We start from the raw sequence: 18,077 nt of genomic DNA on the forward strand, positions 1-18,077 counted from the left end.
CAGGCACCAGTTAGCCCCCCACGACCACATGAGGCAAGCCTGCCTTTAAGCCAGCTTTTCATTCAGGTTTTCCGTCAATAATGTGAGAACACTAGAAAGAAATGCATTCTGAAATACAAAACGTGACTTGTGGATGCCAGCATTTTTTAATGTTCTGGTAAAGCTAGCATATTCAGTTGACCGTGTGATCTTATTATTATTATATCTTATTATTACAGAGGTTAGAAAACTGTGTGGGAAGGTTTGGTCCTGGTCTAAACTGGTTCAAGTCCTATCTGGAAGACAGGAAGTATTTGGTAACTGTGCCTCAGACCAAATTACTGTAACCTGTGGGGTTCCTCAGGGGTCAATCATGGGGCCGCTATTGTTCAATCTGTACTGTTCAATCTGTTCCTTTCTGTAAAGCACATTGAATTACTTTACGTACGAATGGTGCTCTGTAAGTACACTTGCCTTGCTGGATTTGGTTTGTTTGGGTTGAAATAAGCTATGAAAATACAAAAATGGTGACCACTGAAATAGTTCTTTGTGTTAACTGCTAGAATGGCAATGTTACTGTAGCTGGGTTTACGTATATACAGGTCACAAATGTATGTAGAACATTTTCATGGAGGTTTCTTTTAGGCCTTTATAGTTGAGATAGGTGTGTCCTGTTACATGTGCATTGTTAGCTCCCACATGTTAGCTGTTTTTTTTTTTAGCTGTTTTACTCTCTTTAGAAAGCGCAGAAAAGAGAACGACATGTGATTATGGATGATTGGCAAAATTCCATAAAAAGTGCACTTTTCCTTTAAGACTCCCTCTGCAGTCTGAAGTACTCTCAGTGAACAGGCTCCATAAATCCCAAATAACATCTCTCAATGTCCTCAGGTTCCTGATGGATCTGGAACACAGAATTGAGGAGTCTATTTTGATTTCGGATGTGTGTGACATTGTTTACAACAATGCTATTGAGCACTTCAACGTCTTCGTCAAATACGTCATCAACCAGGTCTACCAGGAGAAAAACTACAGACGAATTCTGTGAGTACTTTTTTGTCATCCTCCCATTTCAGCACCTTCACAATTTCACCATGGCCTTGTTTTCTTCCACTTTCGTCACATCCTGTTTAACGAGTAATTCAACAAAATAAAATCAAGGAAGTTTTTTTTTTTCATTGCATGACATCACAGGGACTGCTGTGACTATCTGGTCTGGCTAGTCTTTTCGTGGAAATGACACTCTGTTAAATATAACATAAAAGCCCAACCACAGTAGAATTAGTAACAAAATTCCCACTGCAATGGTTTCAGCAGCTCTTCTTCTTTTTATATCCAGTCAGTCTGGGTGCATCAGTTGTTAATTTCTGCACCTCGCAGGTCAGTCCAGGTATTACATGAGGTATCTGTTGGTGGACTGATGGATTTTGCTGACCAAAAGGGAAGATGAGCTGGGTTTGGACTGTTGTGAGACGGGTTGTGTTGCAATAATAATCCTGCTCAGTAGCTAAAGATGGCTTCCCAAACCGAAAGCCATGTAACCCCTACTTCGACACACTTCAAAAACATCTTTATTATGTTAATGAACTTGAAATATTGAAGATAATTCAATGGTTCGTTCATTTTATAGTAATTCCGGGTGAAAAATGTGTATTTAGCATGGTGACATTAGGGTAAAGTTTGACATAAGTTCATCATTCTACATATAGTATTTTATTCCACTCTCTGTTGGCATCCTTCCCTTTCAATCAATTTCATTTGAATTGACTTCATTTAAGTCTGCATATTCATTTAATAGCAAATAGAAGGGGAAGGATGACATTGATAAAGCAGCATCTGTCTAAAGCTTTGTTTAACATTGATGTCTGTTAGAAGTAGAACATTTTCTAACGTTGTATTATTGTTGTATGAGCAACAAGCGGTTTATTTTGTAAATATCACCTACTTTGGGCTGTATGTGCATGTGTTGCTGTGTTTGCTGTGATTTACAAGTGTCCCTGAATGCATCTGAATGCACCATTTTAGAAAAAGCTGGAGCAGCCCTGACAGCAGTTTGCTAGTTTTGATCCTCCTCGCACTGTGAGGCTTTCAGGCGCACTCCTCATTTGGAGTGTAAGGTGGTAATTGTTTTTTTCTTTTTTATACCCCCTATGGCATTTTATGTACCCCTGACATACCTACTTTGGGAACTACTGCTTTAGAGTGATTTTCTCCTTGCCGTCTGTTGTGAATTGGAACTCTATACATTTTAATTGACTTGTATTGAGAAGGTGTGCCTCATGAAGAAGTTAGGAATAGATCCCCACTATTTGTGGTGGATACAGTCCAAGACCATGTAAAAAAAAAAAAGATTTTATAGCTTTTATAATGGGTTGCACGGCGGACGAGTGGTTAGCGCACAGACCTGACAGCTAGGAGACCAGGGTTCAATTCCACCCTCGGCCATCTCTGTGTGGAGTTTGCATGTTCTCCCCGTGCATGCGTGGGTTTTCTCCGGGTACTCCGGTTTCCTCCCACATTCCAAAAACATGCTAGGTTAATTGGCGACTCCAAATTGTCCATAGGTATGAATGTGAGTGTGAATGGTTGTTTGTCTATATGTGCCCTGTGACTGGCTGGCCACCAGTCCAGGGTGTACCTCGCCTCTCGCCCGAAGACAGCTGGGATAGGCTCCAGCACCCCCGCGACCTCATGAGGATAAGCGGTAGAAAATGAATGAATGAATGAATGAACCTTTATAACCTGCAAGGCATGCTGGGTAACTTCCTGTTGGGAAAGGTATACACACAGACTTCCCAGCATGCCTTGCAGGTTTATAATTGAGTATAAAATAGTATTGTTTTGCATGTATATTAGTGTGTCAGATTTCTTGTTCAGAAAAAAAAAAAATCGAGCGTAAGGCCGGGGATGATAATCAATAGATGAATTGATCACACAATAAGTGAAAATGAACTGGATACTTTTGCATCTGCATGTGTGTCTATTTCCCTCAGGGTTTGTGCGTGTGTTTCACCAAACAGCAAGAATAGAGTGAGCCCTTTTCTCAGTCATCCAGTCTCTGTGGGTGGAGGCGGGGCCGCTAGCATACACACAGAGTGCAGAAGATGGTAACATAGTGGAAATAATATTTGCAGATTTCAATATATTGTCATATATTTTGTCATCATTATCAAGCTAAGTGGGGCTGAGGGTTGATGAGCTCCTGTTGGTTCGTGATGCTTCCTCAGGCGAGTTGAGGTGTACCAAATAATGCAGATTATGAGTGCAAAATGGTAGTTTTTATTAGGAAATTCTGTTTTGATGAAGAATCTGCAATAGCTGAATGGCGACTACGTGGGTGATAAAATTGGAGATGTAACAGAGAAAACAGAGAGCATTGTGACTTGCATGACTGGAGTGAGAGCGCGACAGGAGTCATCAGCGTGCGCTGTTGACTTTTTTCTTGGTGCTTTTGAAGGCTTGTCTCCTTTCAGTCAAAGCAGGTTTGTATTAAATCATGACGATTCCAGGGTGTGGCTGCTGTGTGACTCTAAAGTCTATTTTGCTTGTCATGAAACACTCCTATCTGAATGAAAGGCTGATGTTCTCACGCGCTGTTGCATGGATATAAGCGGCAGAGAACATGCTGTCACCGGGAGCTGTTATTGGGGAGATGCAGCATTAAAAAGTCATGTTTGTATTTGTAGAGTTGAATTAGGTAACATTGGTGTTGTCGTGATTCACATAGCTGACTTTTCTGAAGCAGCCTTGCTTGTTGTGATACCGCCAAGCCCGGGGATGGGTCCATTTAGCATATACGAATATGAACATCTGACTGAGGGAGTTAGTGAAGCCTGATCACACTCAAGTGTTAGAAAAAGGTGACTAATCAGTACGAATGAATGACTCTCCCTCTCTGTCACGCGTACTAAATGACTTTATTCAGTCAGGCGGACATTTTCAACTGGGATTGATTCCAGGACAGAAAATCACTTAAGCTAATGAGAAATGTTGGAATTATTATTTTTTTAAGAGCTAGATGATGGATCTTTTCTATTCCGTCAGTGAAAACAAACCCGTAATGCTTGTTACTTGGCATACCACACACGATAATGTCTTTAAGACTTCTTAATTGCTTACTTTGTTCTTTTTGGCAGGGTGTCTGACATCATGTGACAGCATTTACCCTGAAGGAAATTAAAGTGTTAATAATGGGCAAAACCTTTTCATGCAGACTCACCTTTTATGAGTAATCAGTCTGTTTTTGATGTCTCATACCTCTTCAGTGTCTATCTCTTCTGTTTGTTTATCAATATGTCTATCGAGCTACACTATTCATCCATCTAAACCGTCTTTTCTGACCCTGCGGTTTGTGGTTTTTCCTAAATTGCTGCACTTATTTTGATGTAGTTATTTGTGGAGTAACCCGCTCTCTCTCTCACTCCACTCTCTGCCACCTTTTCTCTCCTCCTCAAGCCGATACTGGGTATAATTCAGGCTGGTATCAGCGATACCGAGCCAATAATGATACACCTACTGTGTCTGGTAAATTTTAAAAAGCAGTGTACCGTGTTTCACTAAATACAAAAAATCACAGTAATTAATTGAAACCCTGAAGTGTATTGAGGTACGGTGGTGTGAAAAAGTATTGTTTGCCATGTTTGTCACACTTATTTAAATATTATTTAAACAAACAACAAAAACAACTGGTCACAAAATGCAGTTTTGAAATAAAAAACCTATGGTCATGAACTTTGGGTAGTGACCGAAAGGACAAGATTGCCTCTGGGAAAAACCAGGATACGTTAGAGAGACTATGTCTCCCAACTGGCCTTGTCTGGGCCTCCCTGCTTAGGCTGCTGCCCCTGCAACCCCTGGTAGAAGATGGATGGATGAAATGAAAAAGTGGAAAAAGTTTAAAGCAATTTCTAAATATTTGGGGCTCCAGCCAACCACAGTGAGAGCCATGGTAAAAACATTGAACAGTGGTGAACCACAGCCAAAATTTCATAAAAGACCCCACAACAACATCTAAAGAAGTGCAGGCCTCACTTGCCTCAGTCAAGGTCAGTGTTCATGACTCCACCATAAGAAAGACACTGGGCAAAAACGACCTGCATGGCAGAGTTCCAGGCCCAAAACCACTGCTGAACAAAAATAATAATTTAAAAAATAATTTTAAAAATAGGGCGGCACGGCGGTCTCGTGGTTAGCGCGCAGACCTCACAGCTAGGAGACCAGGGTTCAATCCCCACCCTCGGCCATCTCTGTGTGGAGTTTGCATGTTCTCCCCGTGCATGCGTGTGTTTTCTCCGGGTACTCCGGTTTCCTCCCACATTCCAAAAACATGCTAGGTTAATTGGCCACTCCAAATTGTCCATAGGTATGAATGCGAGTGTGAATGGTTGTTTGTCTATATGTGCCCTGTGATTGGCTGGCGACCAGTCCAGGGTGTACCCCGCCTTACGCCCGAAGACAGCTGGGATAGGCTCCAGCACCCCCCGCGACCCTCGTGAGGAAAAAGCGGTAGAAAATGAATGAATGAATGAATGAATGAATGAAAATTAATAATTAGTGCGGCCAACATACATTGAAATATTTCATACGTGCTCCATGCATGTCTCGTAAGTCTGTTGTGTGTCGCCCATATGACAAGAATGCATCAATCACATGAAAACTTGTGTATTTAAAGCTTTTGTACATTTGCATACAATAGTATTGTTATTTGTATTTATCAGTGTATATTAGTTTTCCTTTTTTTGCTTTGTATCTATTATAATATATATGTAAATAAATATTCAGCAGTCGGTACCCCTGCAGCTTTATACACCTGAGTTTTTGCGGGATTGATTGACAAAGGTTCAGCCAGATCCAATCAATAGAATGTCTGACAGCCTAAGAATCATGAACAGCGTCTATCTGCCTCTGGAATGACGAATGCCCAGACAGGTTTGACACCGAGTGGCAGAGATTGAAATATTCAATGGAACTGAATGTTGTACTGTTTGTTTTAGTGTTATTACAGTGGAAATTCCCACACTTTCCAGTCTGTGTACTATACTTGTACTTGTACTATATTTGCTTGTCTTCATCATTTTTTATTGCGGTGCGATACAGATTGGAGGTAGAGCAAACTGAAAAGATGTTAAAATCCTGAAGTAATTGCCTAGTGGGAGAGAGAGAAAGAGAAAGAAAATGAGGGGAAGTGAAAGAGGGAGGGATCTGGAAGAGCAGGCTTTTAATAGTACCAGGCGCACCGACCTTACAGGTGTGCCTCAGCAGACACACTGAAACCGATGCTGGGAGAAAGACATTATGTACTCTAACCACAGTCATGCTTCCTGAGCACTTTCCCACCCATAACTACTCTATTATTAAATGGCGATACACAACTATCCCATCTCAACCTCACACTTAGTAGGTAAAACATTGCATGCAAGACTGCAACAAATTAAAAACATCAAAACACAATCCCTAATATGTACATCCCTGTCCATGGAATGAGGGTGATGTGATTGCTAACACCAGCGGGTGTCCAAACATTTACCAGTGAGGGCCACATAGTCAAAGATGACGGTAAATGGTAAATGTTCCAAATATTTAAACTTTCTTTTCCAGCTTTCCAATTACCCTTTTTATTCTAGTGTTGTCACTGTATTTCCAAGATATTTTGACTTTATTTGCATATTTTTCCCCGAACAATTTTTTCAAAAACAACAACTTGACTTAAAAAAAACATACTTTTTCCTTCATATTCCAACTTTATCCTCTAGCTAGTCTCATAAAATCATGACTTTTTTGTGTTTTTTCTGGACTGCATGGTGATAAAGTGGTTAGCGTGCAGGCCACACAGCTAGGAGACCCGAGTTCAATTCCACCCTCTTTGTGTGGAGTTTGCATGTTCTCCCAGCGTGCATTTTCTACGGGAACTCCGGCTTCCTCCCACATTCCAAAAACATGCTAGGTTAATTGACGACTCCAAATTGTCCATCGGTATGAATGTGAGTGTGAATGGTTGTTTCTCTATATGTGCCCTGTGATTGGCTGGCAACCAGTCCAGGGTGTACCCCGCCTCTCGCCCGAAAATGGCTGGGATACTCCAGCACCCCCGCGGCCCTCGTGAGGATAATGAATATGAATGAATGAATGAAGTTTTTTCCTCTTCATATTTTGCCTTTATTCTGATTTTTCTTCCATTTCCAACTTCAAACAAATCCAACAATTTAAACTTTCTTCTTGTATATTTCCTTCTCGTAATTACAACTTATTCCCATAATATTTTGATTTAATTCTACTAACATTAGCTAGTTTTCCAACAATGACAACTTCATCTTTTGTTTTGTTTCTCATAATATGTCATCAAAATCATTTTAAAAATCTCGACTTTTTCAACTTCATGGCACTAAATTGAAAAATAAAATAACATTTTCTCTTTAGATTGCAACTTTTTCACTTGATATTTTGACTTTATTCTCCATCCGTCCATCCCTCTGTCCATTCGTCCATCCATCTGTTCCTGCATTCATCTGTCCATCCATCCCTCCGTCCATCCATCCGTCCATCCCTCTGTCTGTCCATCCATTCTTCTGTCCATCAATCCGTCCATCCATCCATCCATTCATCCATCCATCAATCCATCAATCCATCAATCCATCAATCCATCAATCCATCAATCCATCCACCCATCCCTCCATCCACCCATCCCTCCATCCATCCATCCACCAGTCCATCCTTCCATCCATCCATCCATCCACCCATTCGTCCATCCACTCGTCCATCCGTCCATCCCTCCATCTTTTCATCTGTTCATCCATCTGTCCACCAATCCCTCCGTCTGTACATCCATCCATCTGTCCATCCATCAGTCCATCCTTCATCCATCCATACATCCCTCCATTAATCTGTGCATCCTTCCATCCAACCATTAGTCCATCCATCAGTCCATCCTTTTGTCCATCCATCAGTCCATCCATCCATCCATCCATCCGTCTTTTCACGACCCCCCAGGCCGTGCTTTGGACACCCCTGGTTTAGACAGTAGAGGGGGGTGTTTGAACACTCCTTAAGTACTCATTTGATTGGCCAAAATGTGAGGGGAAGATGCAGGGATTGGTTGGATATGTGTGTAATGAAGGCAAATGTTCATGTTGACATTATCCTGCAGTCACTATTTCTTGTCCTATTATTTAATCAAGCTCAATAGGTCAACTTTCATTTCAAGTACTACGTTTCACAGTGTGCTTAAATGCCACATCTTGTGTTTCTCCAGGGAGGGAAACCAGGCTTTTCGGGAGACCATGGCAAAATTGGAGAGACATCCATGTGTTAGAGGATTGTCCTTTACGTCATTCCTCATCCTACCCTTCCAGAGGATCACCAGACTCAAGTTGCTTGTACAGGTGAGCATGCCAACATGATTTAAAGCCATAGTGCAATGGCGGGAATACGTTTTCAAGACAAACTTTGTGTCTGACGTCTGGCATCACACAGAACATCCTGAAAAAAACCGAGGAAAACTCCCAGAGGGAAGCCAACGCCATAAAAGCACACCAGCGACTGGAGCAGGTGAGCATCAGTGTTTGGCAAGATAGAAATATGACAAGCACTGATTTTATTGAATACATATCCGTGTCTCCTACAGATTGTCAAAGAGTGTAACGAGGGCGTTCGAAAAATGAGTCGCACGGAAGAGCTTATCAGCATTGAGAAGACGTTAGAGTTTAAATCCAAGGTAAAGAAATGCTTAGGAGTAGAGCGTCAAACCAGCAGATCATGAGCCACTGTGGCCCGAGGGCATGTCGTCAATAATGTACACGTTTTCTTCACCTTGACGTTGTACAGCCTGTAGAAAGTCTTTAATGTTAGTGTGACATCATGATTCTTGCTGATCAGACAATCGCACATGCCTCATAGTGAAAAATGAAAGCATACAACTTTGCCACTTTGATATTTTTGGAGAGAAACTATGTCGATATGCTAAGAAGTTTTTATATTTCAAGAAAAAAAATGCATCGCAGCTTTGTCGTACACGTGAAAAAGGCTATAATTAATGGCAGTTATGCTGTTGTTGTTTTTGGTATTTTCCAAATATTGCCACTTTCTTGGGCGGCACGGTGGTCTAGGGGTTAGCGCGCAGACCTCACAGCTAGGAGACCAGGGTTCATGTTCTCCCCGTGCATGCGTGGGTTTTTTCCGGGTACTCCGGTTTCCTCCCACATTCCAAAAACATGCTAGGTTAATTGGCGACTCCAAATTGTCCATAGGTATGAATGTGAGTGTGAATGGTTGTTTGTCTATATGTGCCCTGTGATTGGCTGGCCACCAGTCCAGGGTGTACTCCGCCTTACGCCCGAAGCACCCCCCGCGACCCTCGTGAGGAAAAGCGGTAGAAAATGAATGAATGAATGAATGCAACTTTCTTCTTAAAGGGGACCTATTTTGCTAATTTTGGACCCTTTGTATTGAGTTGTGGACTCCTATACAGTAGCTACACACCATAACCCGCGAAGAAAGCTTTCTAGAGCTTCAATAATATGCACCTATTCCAGCTGTATTTCCTTGCATTTCCAAAATGCTCTGTTTTCATTTATTCCACCCCTGGCCTGCCTTCGGGCACGCCCACTTTGCTGTGATTGGTCATACTCCGCTTGTACAGCTAACAACTTGTACAGCTTCTACCCAGGCACGCCCATATGAAGTGCAAAGTGCAGCTCACTGTGACAAAGCAGGGCTCACTTCCAAATGCGCAAACCTCATTATCTGAAACATCGGTGTGGTTTAACACGAGAATACAACATTCTAACTACATTTATAGGTCAGAAAAGTGGAAAAGGCATAATAGGTCCCTTGAAGATAATATTTTCTACTTTTCAAATTTACTACTTGCAATATTTTGACTTTATTTTCATAGTATTATAACTTTTTCCCAATGTTTCTAAAAATCAACTTTGGTCTTTACCCTCATTTTGTTGTTTTTCTTTCCTCTATATTTCAACTTTCTTCTTAAATAATCTTCATAAATACCCATCTTGTTGACGCGGTGCGGCGTGGTGTGGCATTGACCTCACGATGCAGAGATGGGAAGCCAGTGTTGTCAAAAACTGAGCAGGAGACACGTGGCTCAAACATACCACAAGCAACAGCGTGCACAAACAAGCAACGCTCAGACGCCGCATCACGCCACCAGCTGAACTAAGATAAGACTTTGGGTTGACAGCAGTGAAAGTACAAGAGCACACAAGAGCAGATCAAGTGCAAAAACAGGGTCATACAAATGGGAAGTTATATACACTATATCCAGTTACAGTATATACATGTGGACCAAGTCACACATGGAGAGTATTTTATTGTACGTATTTATTGGCAGGGTTAATTGCACGGTTATTGTACCGGATTGATTATAGAGCTGTGATATCTCTCCTTCACGCACTGGATGTATCATTTGTATACAGAGGTGAGCTTCCTGGTACAATAGAGTACATTCTCGGTGTGTAATGTTGACAGCATGCAGGTACTGGATTGCCTCTGCTATGCTCTACATAATTTTATTTAATTTTTCTTCTTGTCATTGTCACTTTATTCCCACAATATTTCATAATGATAACTTTTTCTCCAATGTCATTTTCCAAAAATGAGCTTTTATTTTGTTGTTGTTTTGCATTTTTGTAAAATAATAATAATAATAGTAATAGTAATAGTAATAGTAATAGTAATAATAATAATAATAGCTTAAAAGAATAACGTCTTTTTTCATTCATATTTCAACTTTATATTACAAAAGTGACTTTATTTTCCTCATTACATGATGACATTATTCTAAAAAAATGACAGCTTTTTCTTGTTAAATGACAACTTTTTTCTATCTATTACTATACTATACTATACTATACTATACTATACTATACTATACTATACTATACTATACTATACTATACTATACTATACTATACTATACTATTCTACGTTTCTTGTCATTATTATGATTTTATTGTCTTTATTTGTCTTTATTGTCTTGTCTTTTGGTTCTTTTTTCATTTTAATTGGTTTTATTTTTTATACTTTTATTGCTTTGCTTCTTGTTTTTATTATTTTGATATCTATTTTACTATTTTATTTCTCATTTAATCTTTTAGTTTCGGATTAAATTCAATTTGTACCTTTATTTATTGTATTTTATTTTTACTTTTTATTTTACTAGTCTGTGCAGCACTTTGGAAACTCTGTTTATAAAATGTGCAATATAAATAAAGTGGATTGATTGGATTTATTCCCATACTTAGTGCTACTAATGTAACAGTTACTGATGCAAAAGTGACCTCATTAGTGTGCAGTTGCGTCTGTTTTTGCCTCACGTGCAAAAAAATATCAAAGATGTATAAATGCTCTCGAGGTCATAAAAACGAGCAAACCCATAACAAATGCTCATGAGTGACACTCAAAGGCCAATAAGATGCATTACACGTGCATTTAAATGATAAAATGTATAGGTACTCACCACTAATGCATAAGAATGTAAGATGACTGATAGAACAGATGGAATCACAGTCACTGGTCGTCAGGCTACCATGACAACCGGGCTTCCATCCACGGTCAAATGCCGTTTCCAAGTCCATTTGGCCTCCTGGTTCATTTCTCATAATAGTGAAAATATTTCATTTCATGCTCCAAAAATCCAAACTTAAAAAAAATCTTTCATATTTCTGTCAAACTCTATGCCACTGAAATGACATTATCCCACTCTACATCTGACCTTTGACCTCTCGACCCATTTAGTCTGTGCCCATCATCTCCCACTCTCGCTGGTTGCTGAAGAAGGGTGAGGTGCAGCTCATGGCAGGACCCAAGAGCACCAGGACAATGCGAAGCCGCAAGCTCTACCAACCCGTTTTCCTCTTCCTTTTCAACAACCTGCTGCTGGTCACCAAGCCCAGCTCCAGGTGAGCAACCATCATCCATATTCTCACCTGAACTGCTGTCACTTAGTTTGTATCCTGAAAGGAATTTCATTTTATTGCTCAGTGGGGACAAGTTCCAGGTTCTGGACTCATGCATGCGGTCCATGTTGAGGACGGAAGACCAGGAAGACCAAGGCCAGGTTCTGGCCAATGTCTTTCATCTTAAATTGCTGGAGAACCAAGAAGACCGTCAAGTGGACTACATGCTCAAGACCTCAAGCATGTGAGTTTGCAAATCCAATATGATTGGAAAAATAGCATGCTATGCATTTTACAAAGCATTTATTCGACCGATGCAATCAATGGAATTGTGTGCACAGGAGTGATAAACTTCGATGGATGTGTGCTCTGACTCCCAACCGCCGCACACGTTTCACGTCGACCAGTGCACACGAGCCAGGTGAGATGTCACAGCCGCACATGAAACAATCGGCATGCGGATGTGATACGGAACTAATTGTTTGATCTGTGATTTTTAGATTCTTTACAGGTGCAGTGTATTCAGTCTTATTCCTCTCAGGAGCCGGATGAGCTTTCCATTGAGATGGCTGATGTTTTGAATCTCTTGGAGAAGACAGATGATGGTGGGTGAATGCACAAATCTTCTTTTCATGTAACATTTGAAGTATGTCCAGGACATGGTCATTTGCACTGGTTTCATTTTCTCTTTGGCTCTAAAAATGTAGGCGCTTGGGTTCTTTGGGGGTGGTCACAATCAGGTTGTTGTTGTTGGTACTGTGGCCTATCCTGCATAACAGGAAGTCGCCAGCTAAGATTTTGGCCAAACAAATTGTCAGAGGTCTCTGTTCCCACTGAATGACAAGGAGAATGAGACAGTCTTTGGGGGAGAGATGTCAGGACATTGTTGGAAGCAGACAATGATGGCGATGATGCAAACCTCCATCATCCATCATTTTCTTCCACTTAATCGGGCCCAGGTCACGGGGGCGGCAGTCTGAGCAGGGAAGTCCTGAGGTCCTATTACAGTTCCACCATTCTTAGGCCAGCTGTGAGATAATTCCTCTGAGGTCTGCCTCTCTCACGGCTGGAGGCATCCAGACTAGATGCTCAAGCCAACTCCTGACCCTCTCTTAGGGTGACTACTGCCACCCTAACTCACTTGGGTACCTTGTTTCTGCAATCCAGTTATTTTAATAGCAAACAACTGTTCCTGACCAGGCTGCACGGTGTTCGAGTGGTTAGTGCGCAGACCTCACAGCTAGGAGACCAGGGTTCAATTCCACCCTCGGGCATCTCTGTGTGGAGTTTGCATGTTCTCCCCGTGCATGCGTGGGTTTTCTCCGGGTACTCCGGTTTCCTCCCACATTCCAAAAACATGCTAGGTTAATTGGCGACTCCAAATTGTCCATAGGTATGAATGTGAGTGTGAATGGTTGTTTGTCTATATGTGCCCTGTGATTGGCTGGCGACCAGTCCGAGGTGTACCCCGCCTCTCGCCCCAAGACAGCTGGGATAGGCTCCAGCACCCCTCGCGACCCTCGTGAGGATAAGTGGTAGAAAATGAATATAAAGAACATGCAAACTTGACACAGAGATGGCCGAGTGTGGAATTGAACTTGGGTCTCTTAGCTCCTAACCACTCGACCTCCGTGGGTTTGAAATACATTTGTTTGTTATGCTTGGAGAAAATTCTTTCGAGTTTGCCAGACAAAACCAGCCACCTAAAGGACTGCCACGTTTCATCTGCAGTTTCCACCCTCAGGCTCAGGGGTAGGGGTTCCTCGTCTCGTAGTGGATTTGACAAGGGTCCAGCTACAATACCTACAGTTAGAAAAATCGGTCTTGATGTGTTCTGTTCCTTCTATCTTCTGCTGTTGGTGATGGGATCTTCTCTGCTATAGCATTGAGGTTCTGATCACACCAAGCTTGTCTTCTATCAATGCTTCCATCCTTCTCTGCGCCAACAGCAAAACTATTGTGACCACCCCCATGGGACAACCCCCACCAGTGAAACTCACAATTCAAATTTTAGAGCCTCGATTTAACGTACAGTATGTGTACATCTTTCTGTGGCTTCTCTGTTCCAGGCTGGATGATGGGTCAAAGGCTCCATGATGGCGAAAGAGGTTGGTTCCCAAGTCGACTTGTCGAGGAGATTCAGAGTAAGGAGGTCCGAGCTCAGAACTGGAGAGAGGCAATTAAGGTTCAAATGGCTCAAGAGGGAGGGTCAGCCATCCAAAGTGGAGGAAGGTTTGGCCTACGGGGGGGGAGGCCCATCCCAAAAGCCTCCAGCATCTTCAGTTCGTGGAATGATCAGATGGGAGACAAGTAAAGCTTTGGCTTTAGGAATCTGCATGTGATTTCATTCCTGTACAACCCCTCTTGTTGTGTAGTTTTCGAACCATGGACAGAAGAGAACTTCCTGTCTGGCTCTCATTATACAGTACAGCAAAGTAAAGGATTTCATCCCCTGGTTATCAATCTACAGTATGCTGATTTTGTACATTTAAGCCCTGAGAAAGATACGAACAGTCCAGAACGTTTATGGTCGGTTTATTGTATCCGAGAGAGATGACAGAGGTCATAGTCAATGCCCGCAACAAGACGTATGTACAGACCCCGTGTGAAAGGGCTTGGGAGAGTGTGAGAAATGGTGAATATGAATCCAAAACAGGCTGCACGGTGGACGAGTGGTTAGCGTGCAGACCTCACAGCTAGGAGACCAGGGTTCAATTCCACCCTTGAACTAGACAAAACTTTGTTTGATTACTAGTATCAACATTTGCGTTTGGCCTTTTTGCTGGCTTTTGACTTCATTCTTGTAAAATTACTGCTTTTTTTCCCATTTGCTCCTGTTGTTGTTTTTTTTCCCCAACTATTTCAACTATGACTTAAATTATCTGTATTTTTTTCATAATATTATGTAAGATAATTTTTGGGTGGCACGGCGGAAAAAAGTGGTTAGCGCGCAGACCTCACAGCTAGGAGACCAGGGTTCAATTCCGCCCTCGGCCATCTCTGTGTGGAGTTTGCATGTTCTTCCCCGTGCATGCGTGGGTTTTCTTCGGGTTTCTCCCACATTCCCAAAACATGCTAGGTTAATTGGCGACTCCAAATTGTCCATAGGTATGAATGTGAGTGTGAATGGTTGTTTGTCTATATGTGCCCTGTGATTGGCTGGCCACCAGTCCAGGGTGTACCCCGCCTCTTGCCCGAAGACGGCTGGGATAGGCTCCAGCACCCCCGCGACCCTCGTGAGGATAAACGGTAGAAAACTACTGTTAAACATGGAGGTGGAAACGTTCTGGTTTGGGATTGTTTTAGTCGGTCCTAGAAATGTCTGACCTCTGCGCTTGCCAACGAGGAATACGACACAGTTTGCTTGGGGATCAAATACTTGTTTGTCATATGTTACACTTACCATAGGAATTCTGGACTATTCCTTTCTTTGGAAGAGGGTGAACTTACAAAGTCAGCAGGAATGAATAGAGGATGAAGTCTTATTATCCTTTCTGCATGGTAACGGACCAATCAAAGAAACTCAAGTCACCTTGCATGCCTCATAAATGTGCAATGGAGGGGTTTTGTTATGTATGCCCCCTTTACTGTGGTGCGTAATAAATGAAGACAAACAGCTTTTTGTGGGGGGTGCAATGGCAGATACCCCTACATGTTGTTCCTATTTTTGTGCAGATAATGTAAATGTTCCTCAGATGCATGGACAAGGTTTATCGTGTTCATTCATTTCATTGTAAAAATACATCCAAACCACTGATAATGTGTTTATGGCTGCTTAAAGAACAAGTCAACCAAACGTTACTTGACCCAAACATGTGTTTTGGTTGTATGACTCAGTGACTACAACAAGGACTGTTGTTGGATTGATGGTCAGTTATTGAAAATTACACCTTAAAAGTGCAGATCCCAAATGATGATGCCATGATACCCCACAAATGCACTTTGGCTGTAAAATAAACTAACTTTAAAATGTTTGTCTATCATATAAGTTATTTTATGATACAAAAATATAGCTTAATTTCAATTTGGCATACACAGTATAGACTGTGTTGAACAACACTTTATTACTATCACCCCAACAGTAACTACACACCAAGATACACAAATCAGTGTAAATGTATCGAATGTATTATGAAGTCTGGACAGCATGATTGTATCTTTCTGTCTGTGTACAATAAGGAAAACATTCAATGTTTTCACTCAGAATGACAAAGGAATTGTTATTTCATTTTTTTTAAATATGTAAATTATTGCGGACATGAAAGTAAAAACAATATAATCAGAAGTTTGCCCATTGTGATTTCTTCTAGCGGTTGTGTTTTGTCGCTTTAAAGACTATAAAAGGTATAAGCCGTATATACATATAAGACGTATCCACATCACAACATAGGACAAACACAAAGACACACATTAGTGCTTGCAATCCTACCTGCATTTTAATTAATAAACCATGCTGTTTCCTGCTCAAATACGTATGCATATTTAAGCAAATGTGACATATTTCTTGTCTAAATGAAGCATAAAACTGTGTAAATGAACTAAATTAGCGATACAGTTGTTGGATTCCCACCAAGCAGGATTCAATGTCAACTAAATATTTTCTTATAAAAAACCTGTTTATGCAAACAGACTGGTGAAGAAGGACAAAATAAGAAGCACAGTTCAGTCTGGAGCAGATAACAGATTCAACTAAACCGTTTAGGAGTACCAATAGTAGATTGGTCATTTATATTTGTGCATGTCGTACCATGTCGTGCATTCCGTTACGTGTCATGTAGGACCCCTAACCTATACCTACTTATTAGAGGCACGTGGAACATTTTTACTGCATAATCGACATGCCTATGCCTGAACATTTTCCAGTGCCCATTGGTTATGCTCGAGTTCCCCTTGTGAACCAGTAGGAAGAGCTGCCACCAACACATTAAAACTGAATCCTAATCTCACCCCTACCCGTCTAAAGAATAGCACATTGCATAGGCTCAACTTTTCTGCCCATATGGACTCTGAGGTCAGGGGTCGGCAACCTTTACTACCAGAAGCGCCCCCTCCTCCACAAAAGAAAATGAATCTGTCCATGCAGGTCGGCACACACTGGCTTTCTCTTCCTTTATGGACAGTTAGATATTAATATGCACATTTCTACACTCAAAAAAAAAATGTTTAGCCTCAACAAAAAAAATCAACGCAACAGTTTCCATTAGTCTTTCTTAGTTATGACAACTTAATTTGAAATTGCTTTGAACCAACAAACAATATTGCATTGCACGAAATATATATATATATATATATATACTTCATTTTTCTTTTTGGTATTTTTTGTACTTTCAAGAAAGACAGTTCAACCACTGCTTTTGTGCAATTAGCTGCATATTTTTATTTTGAACGCGAGCGTTGCAAAAAGAAAGTAAGAAAACAATCTTACATTTCAACTGCTCCTCTGTGGCAAAAGTTTGTAATTCTTATGTATGTTTGTGTGAGCAGCTCAAAATAACCACATACAAAGTCTTCATAGATATATAACAGCAAAAGACAATGTTATGGCAAGAGACAAACTGCAAAAGAATGAAAGCTGGCAAGTGAAGGAAAGAGTTTCTGACCTGACACCTTGCTGAGCTTCACGGGAGTGATTTCTTGATAAATGGGATCTCAGGCTACCCCATGTTTTAAATGAACAAAAACAGTGCTGGTGAATGCATGGCAGACGTTCCCCACCATGGCCATGACGCAACCTGTAGTGTCTTAGCAACCCAGTTTGTGTAGAAGTTTCAAATCTACAAAGTTTGCACTCACAACCCATATTTCAAAACAATGACACATTTAACAAATGTAAATCTGATTAAAGTAATTTAAGATTACATCATTGCATTTACATGATGATACATTTCCACCTCCAGATTTAAACACGTAGACAAGATAAAGAATGTACTTACTACTTTGATTCCTCTCAGAACATCAGATCACCATTTGGGGGAAAGTCCAGCTGCACATGTGAATGAACAAAATATTTTTTTTTTCTGGAAAAAATGTGGCTGTGGCACTTGGGTAACAGTTGCTGTAGGTAGCAGTTACACGGCTAAACTAGCTCAGGGGAAGAATACAACTAACATTTGGTTACAGTGCTATACAAGCTAGCAGTCACATGTTTAAACAAGCTAGGTTTTACTTATCTCAATGAAAGTCTAC

General features: G+C 41.1%; 1 protein-coding gene across 1 annotated transcript in view; it reads left to right on the plus strand.

Annotated features, from left to right (window-relative positions):
- Window positions 1–16,170, plus strand: part of ngef (neuronal guanine nucleotide exchange factor) — a 31,648-nt gene extending 15,478 nt beyond the window's left edge. The window contains exons 7-15 of the mRNA XM_058080606.1: window positions 871–1,023; window positions 8,228–8,357; window positions 8,449–8,523; window positions 8,600–8,689; window positions 11,731–11,894; window positions 11,977–12,135; window positions 12,233–12,312; window positions 12,392–12,496; window positions 13,961–16,170. Of these exons, the coding sequence (XP_057936589.1) occupies window positions 871–1,023; window positions 8,228–8,357; window positions 8,449–8,523; window positions 8,600–8,689; window positions 11,731–11,894; window positions 11,977–12,135; window positions 12,233–12,312; window positions 12,392–12,496; window positions 13,961–14,205 (1,201 nt within the window). The 3' untranslated portion in view covers window positions 14,206–16,170. The remainder of the gene's footprint in view (window positions 1–870; window positions 1,024–8,227; window positions 8,358–8,448; window positions 8,524–8,599; window positions 8,690–11,730; window positions 11,895–11,976; window positions 12,136–12,232; window positions 12,313–12,391; window positions 12,497–13,960) is intronic.
- Window positions 16,171–18,077: the final 1,907 nt, after the last annotated feature.

Source organism: Doryrhamphus excisus, chromosome 8, assembly GCF_030265055.1.
Source record: "Doryrhamphus excisus isolate RoL2022-K1 chromosome 8, RoL_Dexc_1.0, whole genome shotgun sequence".
Taxonomy (NCBI): Eukaryota; Metazoa; Chordata; class Actinopteri; order Syngnathiformes; family Syngnathidae; genus Doryrhamphus; species Doryrhamphus excisus.